The sequence below is a fragment of the Chanos chanos genome, chromosome 1 (genome assembly GCF_902362185.1).
Source record: "Chanos chanos chromosome 1, fChaCha1.1, whole genome shotgun sequence".
Classification (NCBI taxonomy): domain Eukaryota; kingdom Metazoa; phylum Chordata; class Actinopteri; order Gonorynchiformes; family Chanidae; genus Chanos; species Chanos chanos.
In genome coordinates, this window is record NC_044495.1 from 2,738,986 (window position 1) to 2,760,446 (window position 21,461).

Sequence of the window (21,461 nt, forward strand, 5' to 3'; positions counted from 1 at the left end):
TGTCTTTTTTTAGAACTAAACAAGACTACTACGCTTTGGAGCCCTCGTTAAAGAACAATTAGCACTAAAGACGCTCAACTCTTGTTTCGGCTCGAATCTCAAGCGTCCTCTGTCTGGTATACCTGCAACGCGAGTCCATTTGGGAGGAAAAAAAAAAAAAAAAACAGAACAGTTTGTGGTACCTGTGTGTGTTCTGAGGAAGAGGAGTTTGGAGCATGGGTGGGCGTGAAGGCAGAACCCGATCCGGTTGACACGGAAGCATCGCTGGGTTTGCTGGGATAGAACAGGGATGTCCATTCATCAGTTAAGACATACTAACATTTTCAAGAGCTGTCAGCTATTCATTTCCTCAAAGACGTACACCGATGTCGGAGATATGCTGAGCTAAGCCGTGGTGAAACTGGTTTTGACTCTGCGCAAGACCCGGTCACCTGCCTGAATAACAGTCTAGGTCAGAGGTGAACATTTGTTTTAAAAATGAAGGCATCACTCAAACCTTTTTTAGTTAGTCAGTCAAAAGTTAGACAATGTCCCTCTGGACAAACCTGACCTCTGACAGACTGTCGAGTTCAACTAGTTGGTAAGCCGCTAGCAGGCAGCTAGAGAGAGGGTCTTTAAAAAAAAAAACAAACACCTGAATCGTTTTTTAAAACGGGTCTGTTGCTTGAGGGCTGAACCAAATCCTTTGCTATGATAGTGCTGTCTAAGGGGAGCTGGAAAAACCCTGCGTGTTTAAAAGCGTAAGTGTGTTTTAAGGAGGCACCTGGATAGTTGTGGTTTCAGGGCGAGTTTGGAGACAGAAGCGGCAGCCTCAGGTTGGGCTTGTCTTTCCACATAACTCTCCGGGAACCAGCCCATCTTTCCCTGTCGACTGCCGTACAGCCAGCCCTCCTCGCGCTCCACGGTCTCATCCACCTTTACAAACAAAACACACACACACACACACCAACACTGAACACACCTGAGCACACAAAACCTCCATTAAAACCAGAGAAGCCTAAAGTGAAAGGTTTCACACGCTTCAAAAAAAAACGTCTGAAAGTATCATTTTTTTTTGTCCTCACGTAGCGTGATCCAACAATGAATTTTTCTTCCCTCTCTCAAATCTCTTTAACCTACATACTCAAAATGTCATTATCAGCAAAATGTTTAAACACTTCAAAACGTTTATCGCTAAATCTTAATCGTGTGAATCAAAGTGGAGACCAACTAATTCTTCAGAATGGCTGACATTTCTTTTAACGGCTTGCAAAAGACAAACAACAGTTCAAATACTGAAGGATTTTGACTAATCAGTGCCGCACCAATACTAAAGACATTTTGTGCAAAGTTAATAAATATAATCAGAAGAGTGTTTCACAACGAAGGATTCGTCACTTGGCCAGGTCACGCGAGCCAAAAGCCAGATATTCCTAAGCGGGTTTCTCCCATTGGACAGTTTGGGCCTTTGGCTTAAATTAATTGGCTGAACGAAAGGCCTTCACCGTGGAACATCTCTAAGAGGCGGCGGGAAAGTTTCTACCTCGATCAGATCGTCGGCCTCGAAGCTGAGTTCCTCGTCGTTGCGGGCAGTGAAAGGGTAAAGAGCTTTGTATGTGGTCAGAGCGGCCGACTTCCTGCGCTCCAGCGGCTGACTTTTTCCTGCAAAAAAAAAAAAAAGATTCACAAAAACACCATCAGTCAATCAAAACATTTCTCTAACAAAACACGGAAGAGGCAAACGCAAAAGCAGACAAGTTTCAGACAGGACTGTGAATAATGGCTTTGTTGTTTTTGGAGGCCATTCGGCGACTGTGGGGGTTTCGTGTTTGTGCGTACCCTTCCTCTCCTCCAGCCCGCGGAGCAGAGCGGTGAGTTTCTCGTGGATGTCGGTCTTCCCGCTGCTCGGCTGCTGTCTGGACGCCTCCTCTCTCTGCCGTGCTGCCGCCGCCGCCGCCGCTGCTGCTGCCTCCTCTTCCTGTTTCTTTTTTCTCCTCTCCTCCTCTGCTCTCTTTCTCTCCTCTTCCTGCTTCCTCCTGTCCTCCTCCCGTCTTTTCCTGTCCTCCTCCTCTTTTCTCCTCTTCTCCTCCTCTAGTCTCTTTCTCTCCTCTGCGTCCCTGATAGCGGCTTCGTGGGCACGCTGTCGTCTCCTCTCCTCTTCTTCTCTCTCCCTCCTCCTCTCCTCCTCTTCTTTCCGCTTTCTCTCCTCCTCTGCTCTCCTCCGCTCCTCCTCTTTCCGCTTTCTCTCCTCCTCTGCTCTCCTCCGCTCCTCCTGCCTCCTTTCCTCCTCTAGTCTCCTCGCTTCTTCTCTCTTTCTCTCTGCTTCTCGTCTCTCCTCTTCTTTTCTCCTCCTCTCCTCTTCTCGCCTCATCCGTTCCTCCTCCTCTTGTCGTCTTCGCTCTTCTTGCCTCCTCCTCTCCTGCTCCCTCCTCTCCTCCTCCTCTTTGCGTCTCCTCTCCTCTTCTTCCCTGCGTCTCCTCTCTTCCTCCTCCCTGGCTTTGCGTTCTCTCTCTGCCTGTTCTCTAGCAGCCTGCAAGCGTGCCTGTCTCTCTCTCTCCTCCTCCTCTCGAAGCCTGGCCTCGCGCTCCTCCTGCAGTCTCCTCTGTTTCTCCTCCTCCTCACGCCTCCGCTGCTCCTGCCACTGACGCTCCCTCTCCATTTTGATGCGTCTGGAAGAGAGATAAAGAGGGAGAAAGAGGAATTGAGAGGTGAGTACATATGCGATCATATGTGGAAATCCTTTTAATGAGATTTTACAAAAGACAAGGGTTTTGCTTTGCTTAGCCTCTATCTGTGTGTGTGTGTGTGTGTGTGCGTGCGTGCGTGCGTGCATGTATGTGTGTGTGTGCGTGCGTGCGTGGGTGTGTGCGCGTGTGCGTCTGTTCACCTTTGTTCTTCCTCCTCCTTCCTCTTCCTCTCCAGTTCCTCCTGTTTGCGTTTGCGAAGCTGTCTGAGTTTGTCCTCCTTAATGCTGTGTAGTTTTTCCAGTGCTGACTGTTGTTTCTTCTGACTTTCTAACAGGTCCTGTTGGTAACACACGCACACGGATGGTGAAGTTGCCGGCATTGAAACACTTCGAACTGTCTTGAGTTATGACTTACAAATTTCTGGTTGGTAACTTCAAACCATGCACACAAAAACAAAATCTAGCCACAGACAAGATTATACTATCAGTGAGACCTTGAATTCATACAATCAGCGAATAAGATATCTACAATAACATTAGAACATGCATACATTCAATTACAGCAGGGCTCTGTTTAATGGTCGTTTCAAACAAGCAATGCATTTGAATCCTTTAACACAAAAACAGAAATATGAAGGAAAAAAAACATGACTACACCACACCATCACTCAGATCTGAACTGGAGAGTTATTTATTGAAACCAAGAAACGGACAAACCAGACACAACACAAACAGAGCAAACGAAAAGATGACGAGACAGAGAATCCATGAAATGATACTGAGAGCACAATATCACACAAACACACAAGCACAGACAGAAAGAGGGAGAGAGACAGACAGGGAGAGAGACAGACAGAGAGAGAGACAGACAGAGAACCTTAAGGAGGAAGAAGAGATTACTCAGACAGCCCAGCAAAGAGAGGAGAGTCTGAAGCAGACAGTCATCCATGTCTTCAAACTGCGCAGGGAGGCAGGAGGGAAACACACACACACACGCACGCACACACACACGTACGTGAGCACACGCACATGCACACAGGCGCACACGCACACACACATGCACACACACACACACGTGTATGTGTGTGCATGTGTGTGTGTGTGTATGCATGTGAGCACACGCACATGCACACAGGCACACGCACACACAGACACACACAAGCATGTACGTGAGCACGCACGCGCACACACACACACACACGCACACACGCACGCACGCACGCACACACGCACGCACACACGCACGCACGCACGCACACACGCACACACACACACACGCACACACACACACACGCACACACACACACACACAGCCACATAGAGAGAGGAGCTTGATAGCAGGTTATCAGGGGAAAAGCAGACAAAACAGTTCAGTAGTGTTTAACAGATTATTAACTTGGCACCACACTGCATGTAGCTCTACAGACCACTACACATACTGTTAGATGCATTTAGAGAGATAATTACTGTTGAGATCCATATTCATTTAGCCAGACAGCACACCAAGCAATACTGCAGCTTCCACAAAACCGCTTTACGTTCAAACCGATTAACATACTTTACAGTTTTTCAACGAGAGCGGTGTGTTAAAAAAAAAAAAAAATGGATTTGTTAGTTCATTTGCGAACTCTCCCATGTCCCTCCTCCCTTCTCTGTTTTGATTGGCTCACCTGGATGTCCTTCTTGTACCGATCCATATCGGCCAGTTTAGCTGCAGTCTGTTCCTCCAAAGCGGTGAGCTGCTCCTTCAGCTTACGGCAGCTCTGGTCCTTCTCTGCCACACTCCGCTGTAGCGTCGTCATGGTCGTAGCTGGAGACAGACAGATGGAACCCGTCACGAGACTGAACTGGAGATAGACGCTCTCTCAGTCATTACCATGGAACCCAAGCCATTTTATTTTGGTATGTTGTGCATTTTTGGGACCGAGCTTAACAGTACTTGTTGCTGGTTACAGTCTTCGGGACTAGACCGTACACAGACTAAAACTGAACGCTTGACTTAAAAACATTAAAACATTTTTATTATATCTGTAAAACACTTGTGTTACTTTACGATGCTGTGTGTTTGTGTGGTGTCGTGATGCCACTAAGTGTGAGAGGTGGCATGTGTGATGCTATGACGATATGGAGTGTGTGTAATAGAGTGTGTGTGTGTGTGCGTGTGTAGCAGAGTGTGCAAAACAGAGTGTATGTGGTGCTGTGCTGTTATGGAGTGTATGAGGTAGAGTGTGTGTGTGTGTGTGTGTAATATTGTGTCATTACAGAGTATATGTGTGTGTGTGTGAGACGCTGTGTGTGACAGAGTGTGTGAAGTAGAGAGTGTGTGTGTGTGTGTGTGTGTGTGTGAGATGCTGTGTGTGACAGAGTGTGTGAAGTAGAGTGTGTGTGTGTGTGTGTGTGAGACGCTGTGTGTGAAGTGGAGTGTGTGTGTGTGTGTGTGTGATGCTGTGATGTGGGATGGTGGTGTTGTAGAGTCATTTCTCACAGGGAACATTGTTCAGACTCAGGATACGGAGGCGATCATTCAGTTTCTGCTGCTCTGGAGTCAGCTGAGACAGCTTCCTCTGGATATCCTGCACACGCACGCACCCACGCACACACACACACACACAAATTTAATACTTAAGCCAAAATCCAGAGAGATCAGCTGTCAAATAGCAGACATTGAGCGTGGTCATCATTAAAAACACTGATTTAGCAAAACAACTAACATATTTCAAAGGCAACTGTCAGAACATTAAAGTCTCTTCATTTAAGAGCACTGATCTAGGATCAGATTACATTTCAAACTCCAAATAAAATCCTTCACACAAACACCAAGGGGAGCTGATCCAAGATCAGCGCTCTCACTCTGACACATATTGGCTACTGTGCAAAATAAAGCTCATCAAATTTGCTGTTACGCTTTCGTAAAGCTGAATACATTTCTAGGGGAAGTCACACTCATCATGATAAAACAACCACTCATTTTTTTTTTTTTCACAGTAATACAGGAAACAGCATTACGATGACATCAGAGGGTCCTGACCTCAAACTCCCCCTGCAGAGCGTTGATCTCGGCGATGCGACCGTCCCGTATGTGGTTTATCACGTCCAGCTCCGTCTTCTGAGCCTTCCTCCTGTTCTGGGCGTCTCGCAGCTTCTCCGAGATCTGCTTATGCTTGTTTCCCTGATACAGAGAGAGAGACGAAGGAAAGAAAGACAAATGAAAGAAAGGAAAAGAGAAGAAAAGAGAGAAGGATGAATGCGGCCTGACATGCGTTCCTTCTGTGTAAACCTGACAGGGGCTGATATTGATTAACATACTGATTAACAGAAGCAGATCTGTATGTTTGGACCTGCCATGAAGTTCTACACGTTCAAAACAAGCAGTGTTGTGAGGGCCACTGGGAAACAATCAACACATACTCTCAACAAACAAACAAATAAACCAATGTGCATCTCAGCAAACACACAACTAAGCACATCCGCTCAACAAACAGGTAAACACCCCAAATTGACAAACACACACTCGTCAACGCATAAAACATTCTCCCACGCAAACTGCCGTGGCAGTTACTGATCTAATTATCTTTACGGTTCTCAGCGGATCTTTAGTTCCTCAGACACTTACAGGATCCACAGGAACTTCACTTAGAGGAACCCAAGTACCCCTACACCTAAAACGTCACTTATAAGTGAAATGGGGTCATGTGATGAGGAGACCCGAGGCTGATTTTAGCACTTCCTCTAAGAACATGGTCGTTTATAAGACTCCTGAACCCTCACCACTGCCTCCAGCTCCATCTCCAGACTCCTCTTCTTGGCCTTGAGTTTGATGATGTCCTCTTGCTCCTCACTCTTCCTGTTCTGGAGCTCCTGTTTCTTCTTCCTCTCCCACTCCAGCTGTCTCTGGCGTTCCAGCTCTTTCCTTGCAGCCTGGAGGGGACATGAGATTCATATCACAGTTTAAATCTCACAGTCACTTGCCTGAAACTATGTGACACTTAGATTCACAGTGCAGATACTCATCTGCAGGTTACGGTCTATGAAACCCCAAATCACATTCATCTTCTCTCTGAGACACTAGAATGAGGAAGAGGCTGAGGTATTTTTGGTAGGTGTACACACGTGAAAACACACAGAGACACGCTCCTGAGCGTTCGGATCGGAGCGGCCTCCTTCTCCTCCCTCACCTCCTTCCTCTCCAGTTCTTTCAGTCTCTCCTCCTCCCTCTGTCTCTCCAGCTCCCTCTGTCTTTCCAATCTCTCCTCCTCCTCTCTCTTCCTCCTCAGCTCCAGCTCCCGCGCCTCCCTCTCTCTCCTCTCCTGCTCCTCCCGTTGTTTCTGCGCACGCCGCTCCTCCTCCCTGCGCTGCTGCTCCAGGAGAGCCTGTCTTCTCTTCTCCAGCTCCGCGTTGCCCTGCTCCAGATTCCGCTTGAACTTGTCCTCAAAAGTCACTGGACATATACACGCGAACATTAACACGCGCAGGTGGGCCCGTGCACGCACACACGCACACGCACACGCACATCACACATACAAACACAAACATACACACACACACACACACACACACACACACCAAAAGAAAGGAACAATTACGTAAGCAGGATTGAGTTTGCAATGACAGTTTTATCAATATTTGTTGGCAAGTGATCCAATCAAGAACAATATGACTGAAAACATGTGCTCTCTCTCAGAGAACACATTCATTGGTTAATGTTTCTCTCAGAGAGCGCATTCATTGGTTAGTATTCCACCCAGAGAGCGCATTCATTGGATTATGTCATGACTTATACATAAACAACAGCGTCTTCCTGCTCAGTCATTGTAAAACTCTATCTGTGGGAAGCACTGAGAGACTGGAATGATTCATCATATCACACAGCTCAACTCAGCCATTGTTCAGAGGCCTTTTGTAGACTTAGTGTAAAGTATGACTGATATATGTGTGTGTGTGTGTGTGTGTGTGTGTACACAAGTGCAGTATTGAGTAATTCTGGGTGTTTCAACACGTACAGTTGTTCTTGGTTTTCTGTGGAGGTTCAGCTTTAAACTCCTCGGTGAGTCCCGCGTATATGGAGGGAGTGGTTCCATTTAATGAGTCTCCCGACTTTCCCCTGAGAGAAAAAGCCAGATGAAGGTCAAATACAAAAAACAAACTCAACGTGCTTAGTTCACCACTGAGTCTGGCTGGTGTTTTGACAATTCATAGACAGCTGAACTCAGACTTTTGCAGGTGTGAGAGTCAGACTTGAGTTAGGTACTAGTCAGTTTCCATAGTCACAAATCTTACTGAAAAGATTTTAAAAATCCAAAGAGTTTCCCTAAAGCTGCAGGTCTCCCCTACCTAAGGCCTGCAGCTCTTCCCAAACAGAGGGGCTGAAACACATGAGACAGGAGAGTGTACCTGAGGCTGGGAGGCACCAGGTCGGCCGGGAGCGAGAGGGGGAGGGGCTGTCCAGCCTTGGCCATGTCCACCAGGTGCATGGCCAGGATAAACTCCTCTGCCATCAGCTTCCCGTCATTATCCACGTCTGACAGGTTCCTGTCCCCCCCCGCCCCGAAAAAAAACACAGAAAACCCCAAAACCACCGTTCACATGGACGATTCACACATTGACTGACCTTCACAATAAAAATTTTTTTTTTTCTTTTTTTTAAACAGGAGGAGATACTCATAGGTGTGCAATGTCGTTATGTCATTTAAAAACTGACACAGAAACAAAGAAGAAACAACAAACAAACAAAAATTGCGTCTAGTTCACAGGCAGACAGCTAACCATAAGCTTGTTCTAGCCTTCTGATTTTTCTCATTCAAAGACTCACTGGACCTCTCACTAACAGACTGAAGAATGGTTCAGTGACTTTCGACAGACTGTAGATTTTTAACCATTACTATTTATCAAACATCTAGCCATGGAACAGACAGAGCCAGAAGGCTACGTAGGTTTAATGAAGGTTATGATGGATATTAACCTTACTGTGTGGTTTTAATGTGCTATCATCACATTGCATTTTAACTGCTGTAACACTATAAAAAATATTTTGTTTGTGTCTATATTTCATAACACATACATCTCTCAACACACCCCTCCTTACAAACCCATTACTATCACATTATTATCACATTACTATCACATGCGGTTTTGAGTTACTGGTGTTTGGGTTCCACTGAAAGGGAAAGGTCGAGTGTTTATGGTTTGTCGCTCTCTTATTTGGACATACAACACGCGTGTGGAGTGAGTTTTAGACTGTCGTTTTGTTCGGTTTTGAGTGAAAAACGGTGGTGGTGACCTCTACCTACCAAATCGTGGCCAGCTGAGTGTGGGTGAGCAGGGAAGAAGACATGACGTTCCTCACTTGAATCCCTAAATAAAAAAACAAAACGCTTGTTAAGATAAGCAAACTAAAACAAAAGCAAAAAAAAAAAAACCAACAGGCAATGCTGAACTGACTTCATGCAGTGGATATTCAAACTACTGTGGTATTTAAAACCACGTAAGCGGTTTTTTTTTTTGGGTCGGTTTTTCCCCCCTACACTTTTGGTCCATCTGTTCCAGTCATCCAGAGACTTACATACAGTCAGGGTTTTTTTTTTTTTTTTTTGCATAGTCACTTGGACGGCTTCCATTAAAAACTCAAAGCCACGAGATGCTTTTGCTACGCCAACAGAACTGGTCAGACTGGAACTGTCCCCGACTCCAAGCGAAACGACACAAAAGGGCCCGCGCACCTCGGAACTCCCGCATTTAAAGCGAATCGAAAAACCAGCCGCTGCTAACAAAAAAAAAAAAAAGAACGGGGCACAATGCTAATCGGTGCCAAAAGCCGCGAGCTTCTAATGAAACGTATCAGTAACGCGTCAGACGTTCTCTTCCCAAAAATTACCGCTCCTGTACCCCAGCCTGTGACACCTACACCCCTGCGTTCTTCACGATCTCTGGCACGGGCAAGTTTCTTCCTCCCTCGCTACGTTAGCGCGCGCTAACGTGATCTCGCAGCCGGCTATGTGATCCGGCCCATCTTCTGAGAGCATGACCTTGACACTGCACACGACCCTGCTCCTTTCCACACTTTCAACCTGTGCCATTACTTTTTAATAAGAGCAGGACTGAATGGCTAGCCGACTCTATGTAATCTGTTAGAAACAAGGCGACTGGTCACATCTCAAAAAAAACGCCCAAAAAAACATGCTACTGGTATTCTCACGCATGATTGGCTGCCATCTCAGCATCTGCATGATTACATTTGCATAATTAAGCACTTATTTCACTCTACTGACATATATCCACGAGCACCGCCCTCTTTTAATGTAAAATGCACTTTGTGGTTGTTGACAGCTAATCGGTGAGTCACCTTCTCTTAGGAATCTCAGAGAAGTTGTGAGCGAGTTCGTCGGCGAAGGTTGTCCTCTGCAAGAAGCACGAGTCACAAGAAAAGAAAAAGAGAAGAAAAAAAATATTGTTGCCACAACATGAGGAGAAGCGAACAGCATGTACTGACCTGTTAAGAACCCGGTCATCTGTTTGTCCAGGCTGTTGAACTGCTGGCGGTACTTCAGCCGCGAGGACTGGGGAACAGCCCAGTCAGAGGCTCCGCTCTTGGGAGAGCTCCCAGTGAGTGACGCGGTGGAGGGAGAGGAACTGGAGCTGTTTAAGGATTCGAGTGGATTAGCTTTTTCGTTTTTTTTTTTTTTTTGGCAAAGTTCATTGGGTTCATTCTTTTCGTTTTGTATTTGCATCTTTGAGATGTAGTTCTGTAGTTCTCCAGCATAAAACCAAACTTAATGAGTGCATTAAAAGTGGCATTAACGATTAGGCAAAGCAGCCAGTCCAATCAAAACAACACTGAACTTAGACTGAGCTTAGATGGAAAATGAGGTTCTTATGGACTTACCTGCTGGAGCCGAGGTCCAGTAATGAGGGGGACTTGTTCACAGCCGTGGATGTAAAACCCAAAGGAGAGGAGGAGAAGGAGCCGGCCAAGGGCATGGCTGAGGAGCCAGAACACACACACACACACACACACACACACACACACACAAACACTTAAATTCCTATTCACAAAGTAGAACTTTTCCTCTCCTCATGACTTCTTTATAACGCGCCATTAACTCCAAAAAGTTTGAGAGGTTCTCCTCTCGCTCCCTCACGACGCTCACAATGGATCATTTAAAAAACACTTATTGCTCATTTTTCCTGAGAAAACCACCAGTGTAACCTGCCAGTGGCCCAATGTGACATTCTCCACCTACACCTCCTAAACAAACACACATCGCCAGCCGTTACTGACACAGTACAAAGGGCAGTTCAGTACAGTTAGAGAGCTGAATGCTGTATCTGCACTGTGAGGTTAATGCCTGACTCAGACAAATGACCAGGATGATGAGGTTACAGTGGAATTCGCTAGATGAACCAACATGAATCAAAGTAATTATCAGTGCCGTGTTTGACAGGTTAGGACTGAACCCCTGACGTCTGGACTTACTGTTTGTGAGAGGGACAGGCGTGGGTTGCAGGAGGCCCACAGTCCCGTTGGCCATGGCAGGGTTAGTCATGGAGGACATGATTGGCATGGCCAGTGTGCCAGGCATCATCGGTGCCATGGTGCCCAGGGTGCCCATAGGCATGGGGGTGAGGAGGGGCATTGTGTTCATCATGGTTAAGTTTGGCATGGCACCCATTCCTGGAGACACACACACACACACACCACAAATAAACACAAATACACAAACACGCACACAGACACACAAATACACAATGCATTCATCCACCAAACAGATTTGATTAACAATGACTGCAGTAGCTCTGTATGAGGTCTGAGCAGCCACATCAACACCAAATGACAACAGCTTTCATGTTAGATAGCAGTCTGTGTACAAACACTGTCGATTACATTTAGAATCATGGAGCAATTCATGACTATACGTTTCAGGCTGGACTTTATTGCATCTATCTATCTATCCATCCATCTATAAAAGGACTGCGGGTTCTATTTTCAGGCTGTGGAGAAAGACAGTCAGGACTCTGTGACTCTTTGCTGGATCAGACCATCTGTTTCTCTTCTATGGTCCACTAAACCAACCAGCAGGAACAGGGCAAAAAGCCTAAAGCATACGTCTCATATACAGCCACAGGGGGCGCTGTGTCATGCAGGTACAGCAGTGGCGTATGAATCTTCTTCAAACCCCAGCCCACTGTACAAGCTTGAGAGAAAAGGCAAAAAAACAACAAAAAAAACAACCACCCCCCCCCCCCCCAGCCTACCGAGCTGTGTGGTTGGCATGGTGGGTACAGGCACAGGTGGCTGCTTCATGATCATGGGCAGCGAGGTGGGTAAGCTCTGGCCCTGCAGTTTGAGTTTAATCAGTTTCATAGCAATGGAGAACTCCAGCCGATCCATCTTCCCATCCTTATTCATGTCCGCAAGACTCCTGAGCAGATAAAACACAGAGTCAAAACCCAGTCAAGACTCCTGAGCACAGAGTCAAAACCCAGTCAAGACTCCTGAGCACAGAGTCAAAACCCAGTCAAGACTCCTGAGCACAGAGTCAAAACACAGTCAAGACTCCTGAGCAGATAAACACAGAGTCAAAACACAGTCAAGCCGGAGGACGAGACGCCAGACACTCACAGACGTCTATGGTTTGTGATTCAAACATATTTCATCACTCTTCTACAGACATGGGTTCAATAAGTTTGGCTGCAGGAAGTGTGTGAACGACTAGACAGTGTCCTAATACTCTATCATGGTTCCTTTTCTGCTAAAGTTACTAAAATTCTAAAAGAGCTGAACATGATGAAGCCACAGCAAGCACCATGAGTGTCTAACAAGAGTCTTCATCAAAACTGACATCTGTCCTGTTAACGGAGAGAACAAGGTCACAAGCAAAGGGAGCACTGAAGAGAACTGAGGCAGGGCCCAGTCGTCATGACACGTCAAACTACTTATCTGAACTAAACGCAATTCAGGATCACTATGTTTGGAAACACTGAAAACAAAACTCTCACGAAAGTTTACAGAAAATCACCCAGTCTTGTGTTGCAGCTAATACTGTGAGCTAACTCCGGATAAGAGCATCTTACTCAACGAATTTCTGCGCGCGAGCAATGCTATTTCCTGGGTTTTTCCCTTACTGGCTCCCACTCAACCCCAACAACAATGTGTGTACCAATCAGGTTTACTCACCAGATGTCGGCCAGCACCGGGGAAGGAAGCCCTGACTGCAGGAAGAACTTTCGCGCCTGCTCTCCTGAAGAGAGAGAACAAAGACGTCTCAGCGAGAGGGCAGAGAATGGGGGCGACTCAGGACAGCTCTCTGCTACTCTCAGACACCGTGCTTACGTTAGAGCCTTCATCACAGCTATTCTACACCCTGCTCACTAAATATCACATCACATTACTATATGAATGTTTTAGAACAATGACTATCTCTATCAGCTCTGTATCCAAGCATCAGTTATCTCTTCAAGTCTGACAGGTGCAATGGCATTGTTGATAAGTAGTCATACACATGTTAAGTCATGTTTACTGTGTGGGTCATAAGTAGTCATGCACATGTTAAGTCATGTTTACTGTGTGGTGAAATGAAGGCGACTTTGATGATAAGTGTTCAGATCCATCTGCTCTTTGCTTTGATATACAGGTCTCCCTGCCTGAGAGCAGGTTCTAAATCACACAGTGGAAACTGAAAGTGGTTCTCCCTCTAACGGGATACAAAACAGAGCAGCAGAATCTTTTAAATTCACCTCCAGGAAACTCTCACCACACTGAACCAAAAAATGAAAAAAGAAAAAAAAAAAAAAGAAAAAAAGAAAATGAACTAAGGCAGATGAGTTGCCAAGGTAACCTACCAGACAGGTACCCCTGAGAGGGGGAGAGGGTGTCAAATTTTTTGTCATGTTTGTCCCGCTCCTCTGGAGTTATTGCCCAAATACTACGACCCCCTGAAAGACAGGAAGACAGGAGGAATGGAGAGATGAAAGGGAAGAAGGAAGAGAAAAACAGCAAAGTTCAAACATGACAAGTTTTTTTTTTTTTTTTTTTTTTTAAATATACATTGAAATCCCTTAAGATTCGGTCCACTGCTTTCTTCGTACTCGTAATGGCTTTCCGGGAAATGGAGAAGGAAATAGAGAGTGGTCTGAATCCAAACGACAACCTGCTCTGCCACACACACACACACACACACACACACACACACATGCACACGCACACACACGCACATGCACACACGCGCACACACGCGCACACACACAGACACACGCACACGCACACGCACACGCACACCTGTGGTTAACATCACAAACCAAACTCCCTTTGTGAACAGCTCTGTCAGGGTAAATGAGCTGACGCTTCACAAACACCTTCCCTGCTGAAAATCAAAGGCAACTATGCAAAAGGCGCAATTAATACCAACACCACAAATAAACAGAGCACAAAGACCTGGCACTAGCACGCACAATCCACGGTTCTCATGACAACACTGCCTCCATCACAGGCCCTCAGTCTCCGCAAGCTGTGTTAATTATGGGATGCGACATAAACGTGGAGCATAAACATAGCTATATATTTTATTTGCTGGGTTAATGAAGGGCTCAATTCATGGAAAACCAAAGGCCCGAAAAACAAAAGAACAAATCATTTCTAAAACTCACGCTTTTCAACGCTCTGCTCAAAAAATGAATACATCAATAAAACAAACTCACCCCGTCGATACAGAGTCAGCTGCTAAGTTCACTCATCAAATCACCTTCTGCACACATTTATTTTTAATGCAAAACCGCACAAAACTGATACGTTTTTACTAAGAAAGACAACAATTTGGTATCACTTCCATATTGACTGAAGGCTTCAAACAAACAAAAATAACCCTGAAGTTGTGCACGTCAGCAGATAACATGTGTTTTCGGGAGTGAAGGTATACGATAAGTGGACAATCGAGTTTTCCCTCTTTTTTCCCCACGTGTACAAACCTGTCACAGAGCCTCCTTCACACCGAGCACCGCAGTAACAAAGCAGTTCTCCCCAAACACACTCCACAAACACTGCACAAGACAGGACGCTGACCAGAACACCGATTTTATTACGCAAACTCCCCCCCCCCCCCCCCCAATTCACTCAGCTCTACTGGCTATCACTGCTACTCAAACGCTAGAAGTTTCTGTGCTGCTGTTAGCCAAAACGTAAACTCTGACTGAACAGAGGTGCTTACTCTCAGCATTTTAAACAGATGACTGTCTGCCTAACTGATCAGTCTGATCTTCAGTATTTAGGTATGAGAGACCTGAGGAAGCCTGCTGAGCGTGTTAGAGTACTGCAGAGAAGAGACAGGGGAACAGAGTGTGCTACTGCAGGTAAGCTAACAAACTCAGCAAACCTGACATCCTCAGTGTCTCAGGGCCTCAACAGACACACACACACACATGCGCACACACAGACACACACACAGACACGCGCGCATACACACACACACTCGCACACACAGACACACACACACGCGCGCGCACACACACACACACTCGCACACACAGACACACACGCACGCGCACACACACACACACACACACACATACACACACACAGAGATAAAAGAGTGGACTCACCATTCATGACTGCAGGTGGTGGTGGGGGGCGGGGACAAGGGAGAGAAATCCCGGTCCTCTTCTCAGCTGGCTGGTTTGGCCATCATCTGCACTACACACACACACACACACGCACACAAACACACACACACACATACACACAAGAAACGTCCTCTCATTAATAATGCAAACCAGGTTGAGCATGGAATGGCCGAGGAGGATGAGGGAGGAAAAGAAAGAGAGGGGGAGAGAAAGAGAAAGAGAGAGAGTGAGTGAGAGATGACAGTGAAGGAACGAAAGGGAAAAAAAAACCCATTTGTCTGGCTAAACAGTTTCCAGTGGTAGTTCAAGACAACTGAAACCACACTCATAACGGTTTAACTGTCTGCCACAACCAAGAGAGCCCGAAAAAAAAAAACCCCAAAACAAAACAAAACAACAAAAATTCTGCTGGCCAAAAGAATGCTTGACAAAAAGCCCACCAGGACGGGAAACAGACAGCCTCATGATTTGGGGAATTATAAGAAGGCCATGAAAGATTCCAACAGAACAAGTTCACTGACTACTCAGTTGTTTCCTAAACACGGCGATGAGGAACCAGGGAGTCACAAACAGCAGAACAAAGATGTTTATTCAAAGCATAAAAACCCAAGACAACTGCAAAAACAACCGGCACAATCATATCGATATCAATCTTTCTTTAAAGTCACTGGAAATACTGGGGTTCTAACTGCAACCTCATCGACCAATGTGTGAAACGCATGAAGTCATTTCCTGCCGTTCGAGATGTTCCACACGCACAGAGCTACACACAGACTTACGTCAACGTTCGGATGATTTAAGTCGGTCAAATCTCTCTCACCATCAGCACCTGGCACTCGACAAACCAGGACAACACTTCCCATTGCCCTTCAAGGCACTTCAAAACTGTCCAAAGAAACCTTTAAGGGAAGACGAACTGCCCACTCTCTCACTGTACCGACACCCTGAGCTAGGCTGGATTCTCCCTGACATGTGTATGTTTACAGTCGATTACCAGAGCGAAAAGGCAACGCGGTATTCAGAAAATACCGCCCTGAGGCCAAACCGGGACTCCTGATTGGTCAGTAGCCCAGGCAAAGCAATGTCTTCGGGTGGTGGATAAAGCAGGGGGCATATGATTAGATGCTGAGACGGCGTGAGTAAAGAAAATCATCGGGTGGATAGAGATGATAGAGAACAATATGACTGGCTGCTGGATGAGACAGAGCATAAATATGCTTTATGTTTTTTGTTTGGTTTTCTTTTTCAGTTACATAAGGTTTGTCGCGGAGCAGAATGCGGTCTGACAGGATCGGCCGAGACTGTGAGGTCGGCCGGGATGGGACAGGTTCACCATCTGTTCCACTTCCTGTCAGTGCATCTGAGAGCCTTACACACATTACCACACTCACCGGCACACACACACACACACACGCACACGCACGCACATTCAGCTACTGTGGCTGTGAGGCCCACGACCGCATTATGCGACTAACAGTTGATTCCTCTTAACGGATCATCGCAACGCGTGATAATTAAATAAAAGTCTCAAAAATGTTGGGTTTTCTGATAGAAATCTCCCACTATAACATGAGCAGATGACATGAGCTGATTTTAACAACGCTAACTGAATTAAACACGCTGACGGGGCTCTTTGGCTGGAGTGTGTGATTTGATCGCATATTACCAAGTCCAACGTTATTTTCAGTCGACAGAACAACAACACGCCTCTAAACGCCCATGTGTTTTTCAGCCTGTGCACCGACATGTCAGCGAAACTCTGATAAGCAGCCTCCTCTACGCACAGGAATTCTGCCAGACTAACCACAGATGTGATTTCTCTCTGCTTGACGACACAAAAACAAATGCAAATGAACGAGGGCCATTGACCTTCACTCTCTCTCTCTCTGATTTTCACCTGGTTTTGAGCACACTTTAAATAGCTGCTCAAACACAACATCACTTTTCACCAATACGACTTCTGCACCGTCCTTACTGCGAGACGAACGCAACCAGAGACGCCGAACACACACACACACACACACACACTCTGCGGCGTGGACAGGGGAACCACAGATGGCACACAGGACACGGAGACCTCATGTATTTAACATAGGATATCTTCAGTGAGCGCCAATCAAGTCTTTGTTACCCTGTTTTCCATTTCCATGTTATTTGCATTCAGTCAGTGTAAACCTCAACCCCCCCCCCCCTTCCGCCCAACCCTTCTCCACCCCTTTGGCCTGTTTTCACTGTCAAAAGGAAAGAGGCAGAGACAAGGTCTCTTCAAGCAAACACACCACTGGATTCAGTGAGTATGAATTATGGGAAGCTAGCTGAGCCTGCTAAAACTGAAGCTCACGGTTTTCATTTTCTGAAAACACATCACAAGTGTTCCTGTCCTACACTACTTCAATACTGAAAAGGGGAGTAAAGAAACAGAATGAGAAACAGACAGGAGAGAGGAGCCGTGGTATTTAGGGTGATGGGCCTGGCAGAGTGTTGCTGAGTTAGAGGGGCCAGTCTTGGTTTGGCTGTGTCCTCTTGGTCTGTTTCAGTTGTGTGTGTGTGTGTGGGAACGGCGAGAGCTACAAAGATAGCCTGTGATGTCATTCTCTGGGTGGGTCCCACCTCCTCCCCAAAACCACACAGGAATGAAGGAAGAGGGAGGAAAAGAGAAACGAAAGAGGAAGTGTAGAAGGGCACGAACAATGCGGCCCGAGCCCATCCGGAGCCCGCGGTTCTGCGGCCCGGAGCCCATCCGGAACTCTACTCTCATTCCTTCATCTCAGTGGGAGGAATTAAAAAAAAAAAAAAAAAACACCGAAACACGACGACACATGGCTTTGTTTGTGTTGTCCTCACTAAACTAAAGTCCCGTGTAGTAGCAATAGCGTGGAACCTTTTTAACTCCCTGTCAAAAAGAAATTGCACCTACAGGGTTTCTATTCACGTTGCGCTTGTGAGCAAACCGACTGCCTGTCTTGACACATTTCATGAAGTTCTTATCTCTCATGGGCAAACCAAAAAGGAAGGGCAGGCTAGTTATCAGTGGCTATGCCAAACAGCAGGAAACAAGACGATATTAACCTCCTTCAGACAAAAAATAAAAGTGCAAAATGAATTTTAGTGTCTGATATATGAATGAAAAAGTGCAGGATGATTTTTTTTTTAGTGTCTGACTAAATATTTCATGTGAATGAAAGACATAACTGTAGAGCTGAATATGACATTATCTTATTGATAATCTATCTATCAATCTGACACAAGACACAGTAACCCACGAAAGCTGATAACGTTACAGGGCAGCTGAAGACCTTTGAATGAGGAAGGATTTTGCAAACTCGTTCCATTACCAGCCATAAATGAGATACGTAAGAAAGTCCCGTGGTCTTTGTATGATGCAGGTGTTGAGTGCAGCTCATCTGCGACTTTCCCTCATAGAGAGAGATGGTCTGCAGATCACAAAAGAAAAGCCTGAACAAACAGGCCAACAGCTGTCTGTTACGACGCTATCGCAGTCTCAGCGAAGGAGCCACAAAGGACACACACACACACACACACACACACAGACACACACACACACACAGAGTCAGTCCTCTCAACCACGCAAGTGATTTCACAACCCTGTTCACAGCACAAGCCATTTTCAAAGTGAAGTCACTGAATTTATCTAAATCTGGAAATGAAGTAAGCGGACAGTAAGCAGCACGTCCTAGGAGACGCTTCATGAGAACCTCTGACTTGCTGTTTTCACAGTCTTCAAATCTACACACTCATCCTGAGGAGGCAGAGATGCTGAAGTTTTAGGGTATCACACATATCCAGCACACTGGCTGTAGCAAACCTCTGTGGGGTTAAAGTTTAGCAATGAGGTCATTAAGTTTGATTTAAATGACAACAGAATCAGGATGAATCTCATGCAATGAAAAGGCTAATGCCTAAAAAAACTTCAGTCCTTTTAATTATGTGTTGGAACCATAATTAAATCATCGTTCTTGTAATGATTTTAGATGCCTGACATGTTTTTTGTTTTGTTTTTTTTGCTCACTGAAAAGAGACTAACTTCACAGATAACCCGACAACTATCGGTCACAGTGGCTTTCAAAAAACTCCCAGACAGAGGCTAAGAGACAGAACCTCCATACTGATGGGAACAGGCGATGAAAGAATGAGGTATTGATGAACTGACGGATAAAACGTGAAGCTTGGGATAGCAGCTATTCTGCATGGGGCAGCTTGTTACTGACCGCCACTGTAGGTCAAACTTAAAAATTAAACCAGCACGGAAGACAAATCTCCGCGATATAAAATGACCAAATTTACATTATGTTGCTATGGTGTGAGAACAACTATCCAACACAATGTTCCATTAAAAAAAAAGCGATAAGATTAATTACAAACTTAGCAGCCAACATTAACGATCCTCCGCAACCAGTGACGAAACTAAGCAATAGACAAAGCACAATATGACTCGCCCACGTTACGTTTGGAGAGTTTTGTTATTACAGAGATAGAGCTTAGACGCGTGGAGAAAGTGCCTTTTTTAGACAGTATGGAACTGTTGGGCAGCTTGAAACAGTCGGCTACTCGGAGCTGATGCAGTGTTTTAACTGGGCACAGCGCTCTGTAGGTGGTCACGTTGCCAAATGTGTTCAGTATAACAAGAGAGAAAGGCAACCAACATCCTTGGATGTCAGCCAGCTTTTACTTTCACGCATGGCACGATGGAGAATATTCCATACGTCAATGTAAGTGGCAAAGTTGAAGGTCTATCAGAGAACGAAGCATGGGTTTTTAAAAAAAAAAAACAAAAAAAAAAAACTGGTCTCGGTTATCAAAAGATGACATCAGATAACGTCAAAAATGAGAACAAAATGAGCTGAAAGTATTTCACGATGAAGTGTCGCATTTAAAAATACACAGAAACAGGTACTTTGGGCAATAAGAGTTTCGGTGAGATGTGAGTTCACAGTAAGATCCATTGAGAAATTTAACAGCATATTTGGAAGCCAGAAAGACAAGTTCGCAACTTGTTCAGCAAGTTTGGTTCAAAGAATGTAACAAAAATATTTCAACCTATTGTGTATTTGAAACTGACCAGTCAATCCTTAATTCCGATCCACAGCACTGGCCAAAATTATAGTCAAAGTTTTGCTTTCTTCGACTTAAGAAAAAACTTCATGGTTTGAAGTGTGCAGCTGTCAGTTAAGCCATAGCTATCTTACTTTCCTAAATGTTAAAGCGATGTACAGAAGGGAGGGTCACGGCAAACATTAGTCAAAAGCTCAACCGTAAAAGACAAATGTGTATGTATCTTTACACCACCTTATATTAACCATACAATACCAATTAATAAACTATAAATGTTGGATGGATGGAAGCTACTTACTTTGCACGACACACGAGAGTGAAATTACTGGCAGGGTGTTGACTCCAGCACAACAACCATAACTTCTGGCAAGGTCCAGTACTGTTACGAAATCGATAAACAAGTTGCTTCCAGTGCTAAATTAACGAATTTCTTGTGCTTTTCGGTCGCAGGATACCTGTTGCTGACGGTTGTGTCACACAAACAACATGGCTGACAACTATGTCGTGCACGGTCCTTGACTGCTATTCAACCTCGGAGTGGGCGGGGTTACAGCGTATGCGGACCGATACGCTACCGCCCTCCCGTTGCCTCTCCTCTCGCTTTCAAGTGACAGCAGGTGAGCGGTAAGGAGTTAAGTAATATGCACATATTTGCAGCGGCATGATGATTCTGCGTAGACCTGAGCTATACATTGTACTATAAGTCATTTACGTTAGTAACATCTCTTTGGTGAACAACTGTAGTCGTTTAACGGTGTTCACGGATGCCAGAGCGTCGTCATTCGTCGTGTGTGATCTTTAGTCAAGGTTGTGCAGAGTTTAAGTTTGAATTTCATAAGCGATAGTTTGTTATTTGAGTTGAAGCTCACTAGTTCAGCCACAGAATTAGCGACTACTGGTTTCAGTAGAGCTCTCTGCTTGGTTACACTTTCTGCTTCATCAACTTTGACCTGGTCGTTACCACTTTAACTCGCCTCTGCACTTCAAGAGACAGCAGAGTAAATCAAATATCATCCCAGTAAATTCTACGTTTGTCTGTCTAATCTTGTGTTTACATCCCTAACTGACTTTGATTTTTTTTGCTTGCATTCTTTACCAGAGAGATTTATTATTC

General features: G+C 45.4%; 1 protein-coding gene across 1 annotated transcript in view; it reads right to left on the reverse strand.

Annotated features, from left to right (window-relative positions):
* Positions 1-20,805, reverse strand: part of itsn2b (intersectin 2b) — a 35,148-nt gene extending 14,343 nt beyond the window's left edge. The window contains exons 1-23 of the mRNA XM_030766990.1: positions 20,646-20,805; positions 15,254-15,344; positions 13,502-13,594; positions 12,837-12,900; positions 11,915-12,081; positions 11,136-11,333; positions 10,545-10,641; positions 10,152-10,291; positions 8,953-9,016; positions 8,057-8,194; positions 7,680-7,766; positions 6,841-7,111; positions 6,434-6,583; positions 5,694-5,834; positions 5,151-5,238; positions 4,336-4,475; positions 3,543-3,623; positions 2,867-3,003; positions 2,558-2,648; positions 2,178-2,266; positions 1,523-1,616; positions 764-915; positions 183-273 (exon numbers count right to left, since the gene is read on the reverse strand). Coding sequence (XP_030622850.1) covers positions 183-273; positions 764-915; positions 1,523-1,616; positions 2,178-2,266; positions 2,558-2,648; positions 2,867-3,003; positions 3,543-3,623; positions 4,336-4,475; positions 5,151-5,238; positions 5,694-5,834; positions 6,434-6,583; positions 6,841-7,111; positions 7,680-7,766; positions 8,057-8,194; positions 8,953-9,016; positions 10,152-10,291; positions 10,545-10,641; positions 11,136-11,333; positions 11,915-12,081; positions 12,837-12,900; positions 13,502-13,594; positions 15,254-15,260 — 2,580 coding nt within the window. The 5' untranslated portion in view covers positions 15,261-15,344; positions 20,646-20,805. The remainder of the gene's footprint in view (positions 1-182; positions 274-763; positions 916-1,522; positions 1,617-2,177; positions 2,267-2,557; positions 2,649-2,866; positions 3,004-3,542; positions 3,624-4,335; positions 4,476-5,150; positions 5,239-5,693; positions 5,835-6,433; positions 6,584-6,840; positions 7,112-7,679; positions 7,767-8,056; positions 8,195-8,952; positions 9,017-10,151; positions 10,292-10,544; positions 10,642-11,135; positions 11,334-11,914; positions 12,082-12,836; positions 12,901-13,501; positions 13,595-15,253; positions 15,345-20,645) is intronic.
* Positions 20,806-21,461: the final 656 nt, after the last annotated feature.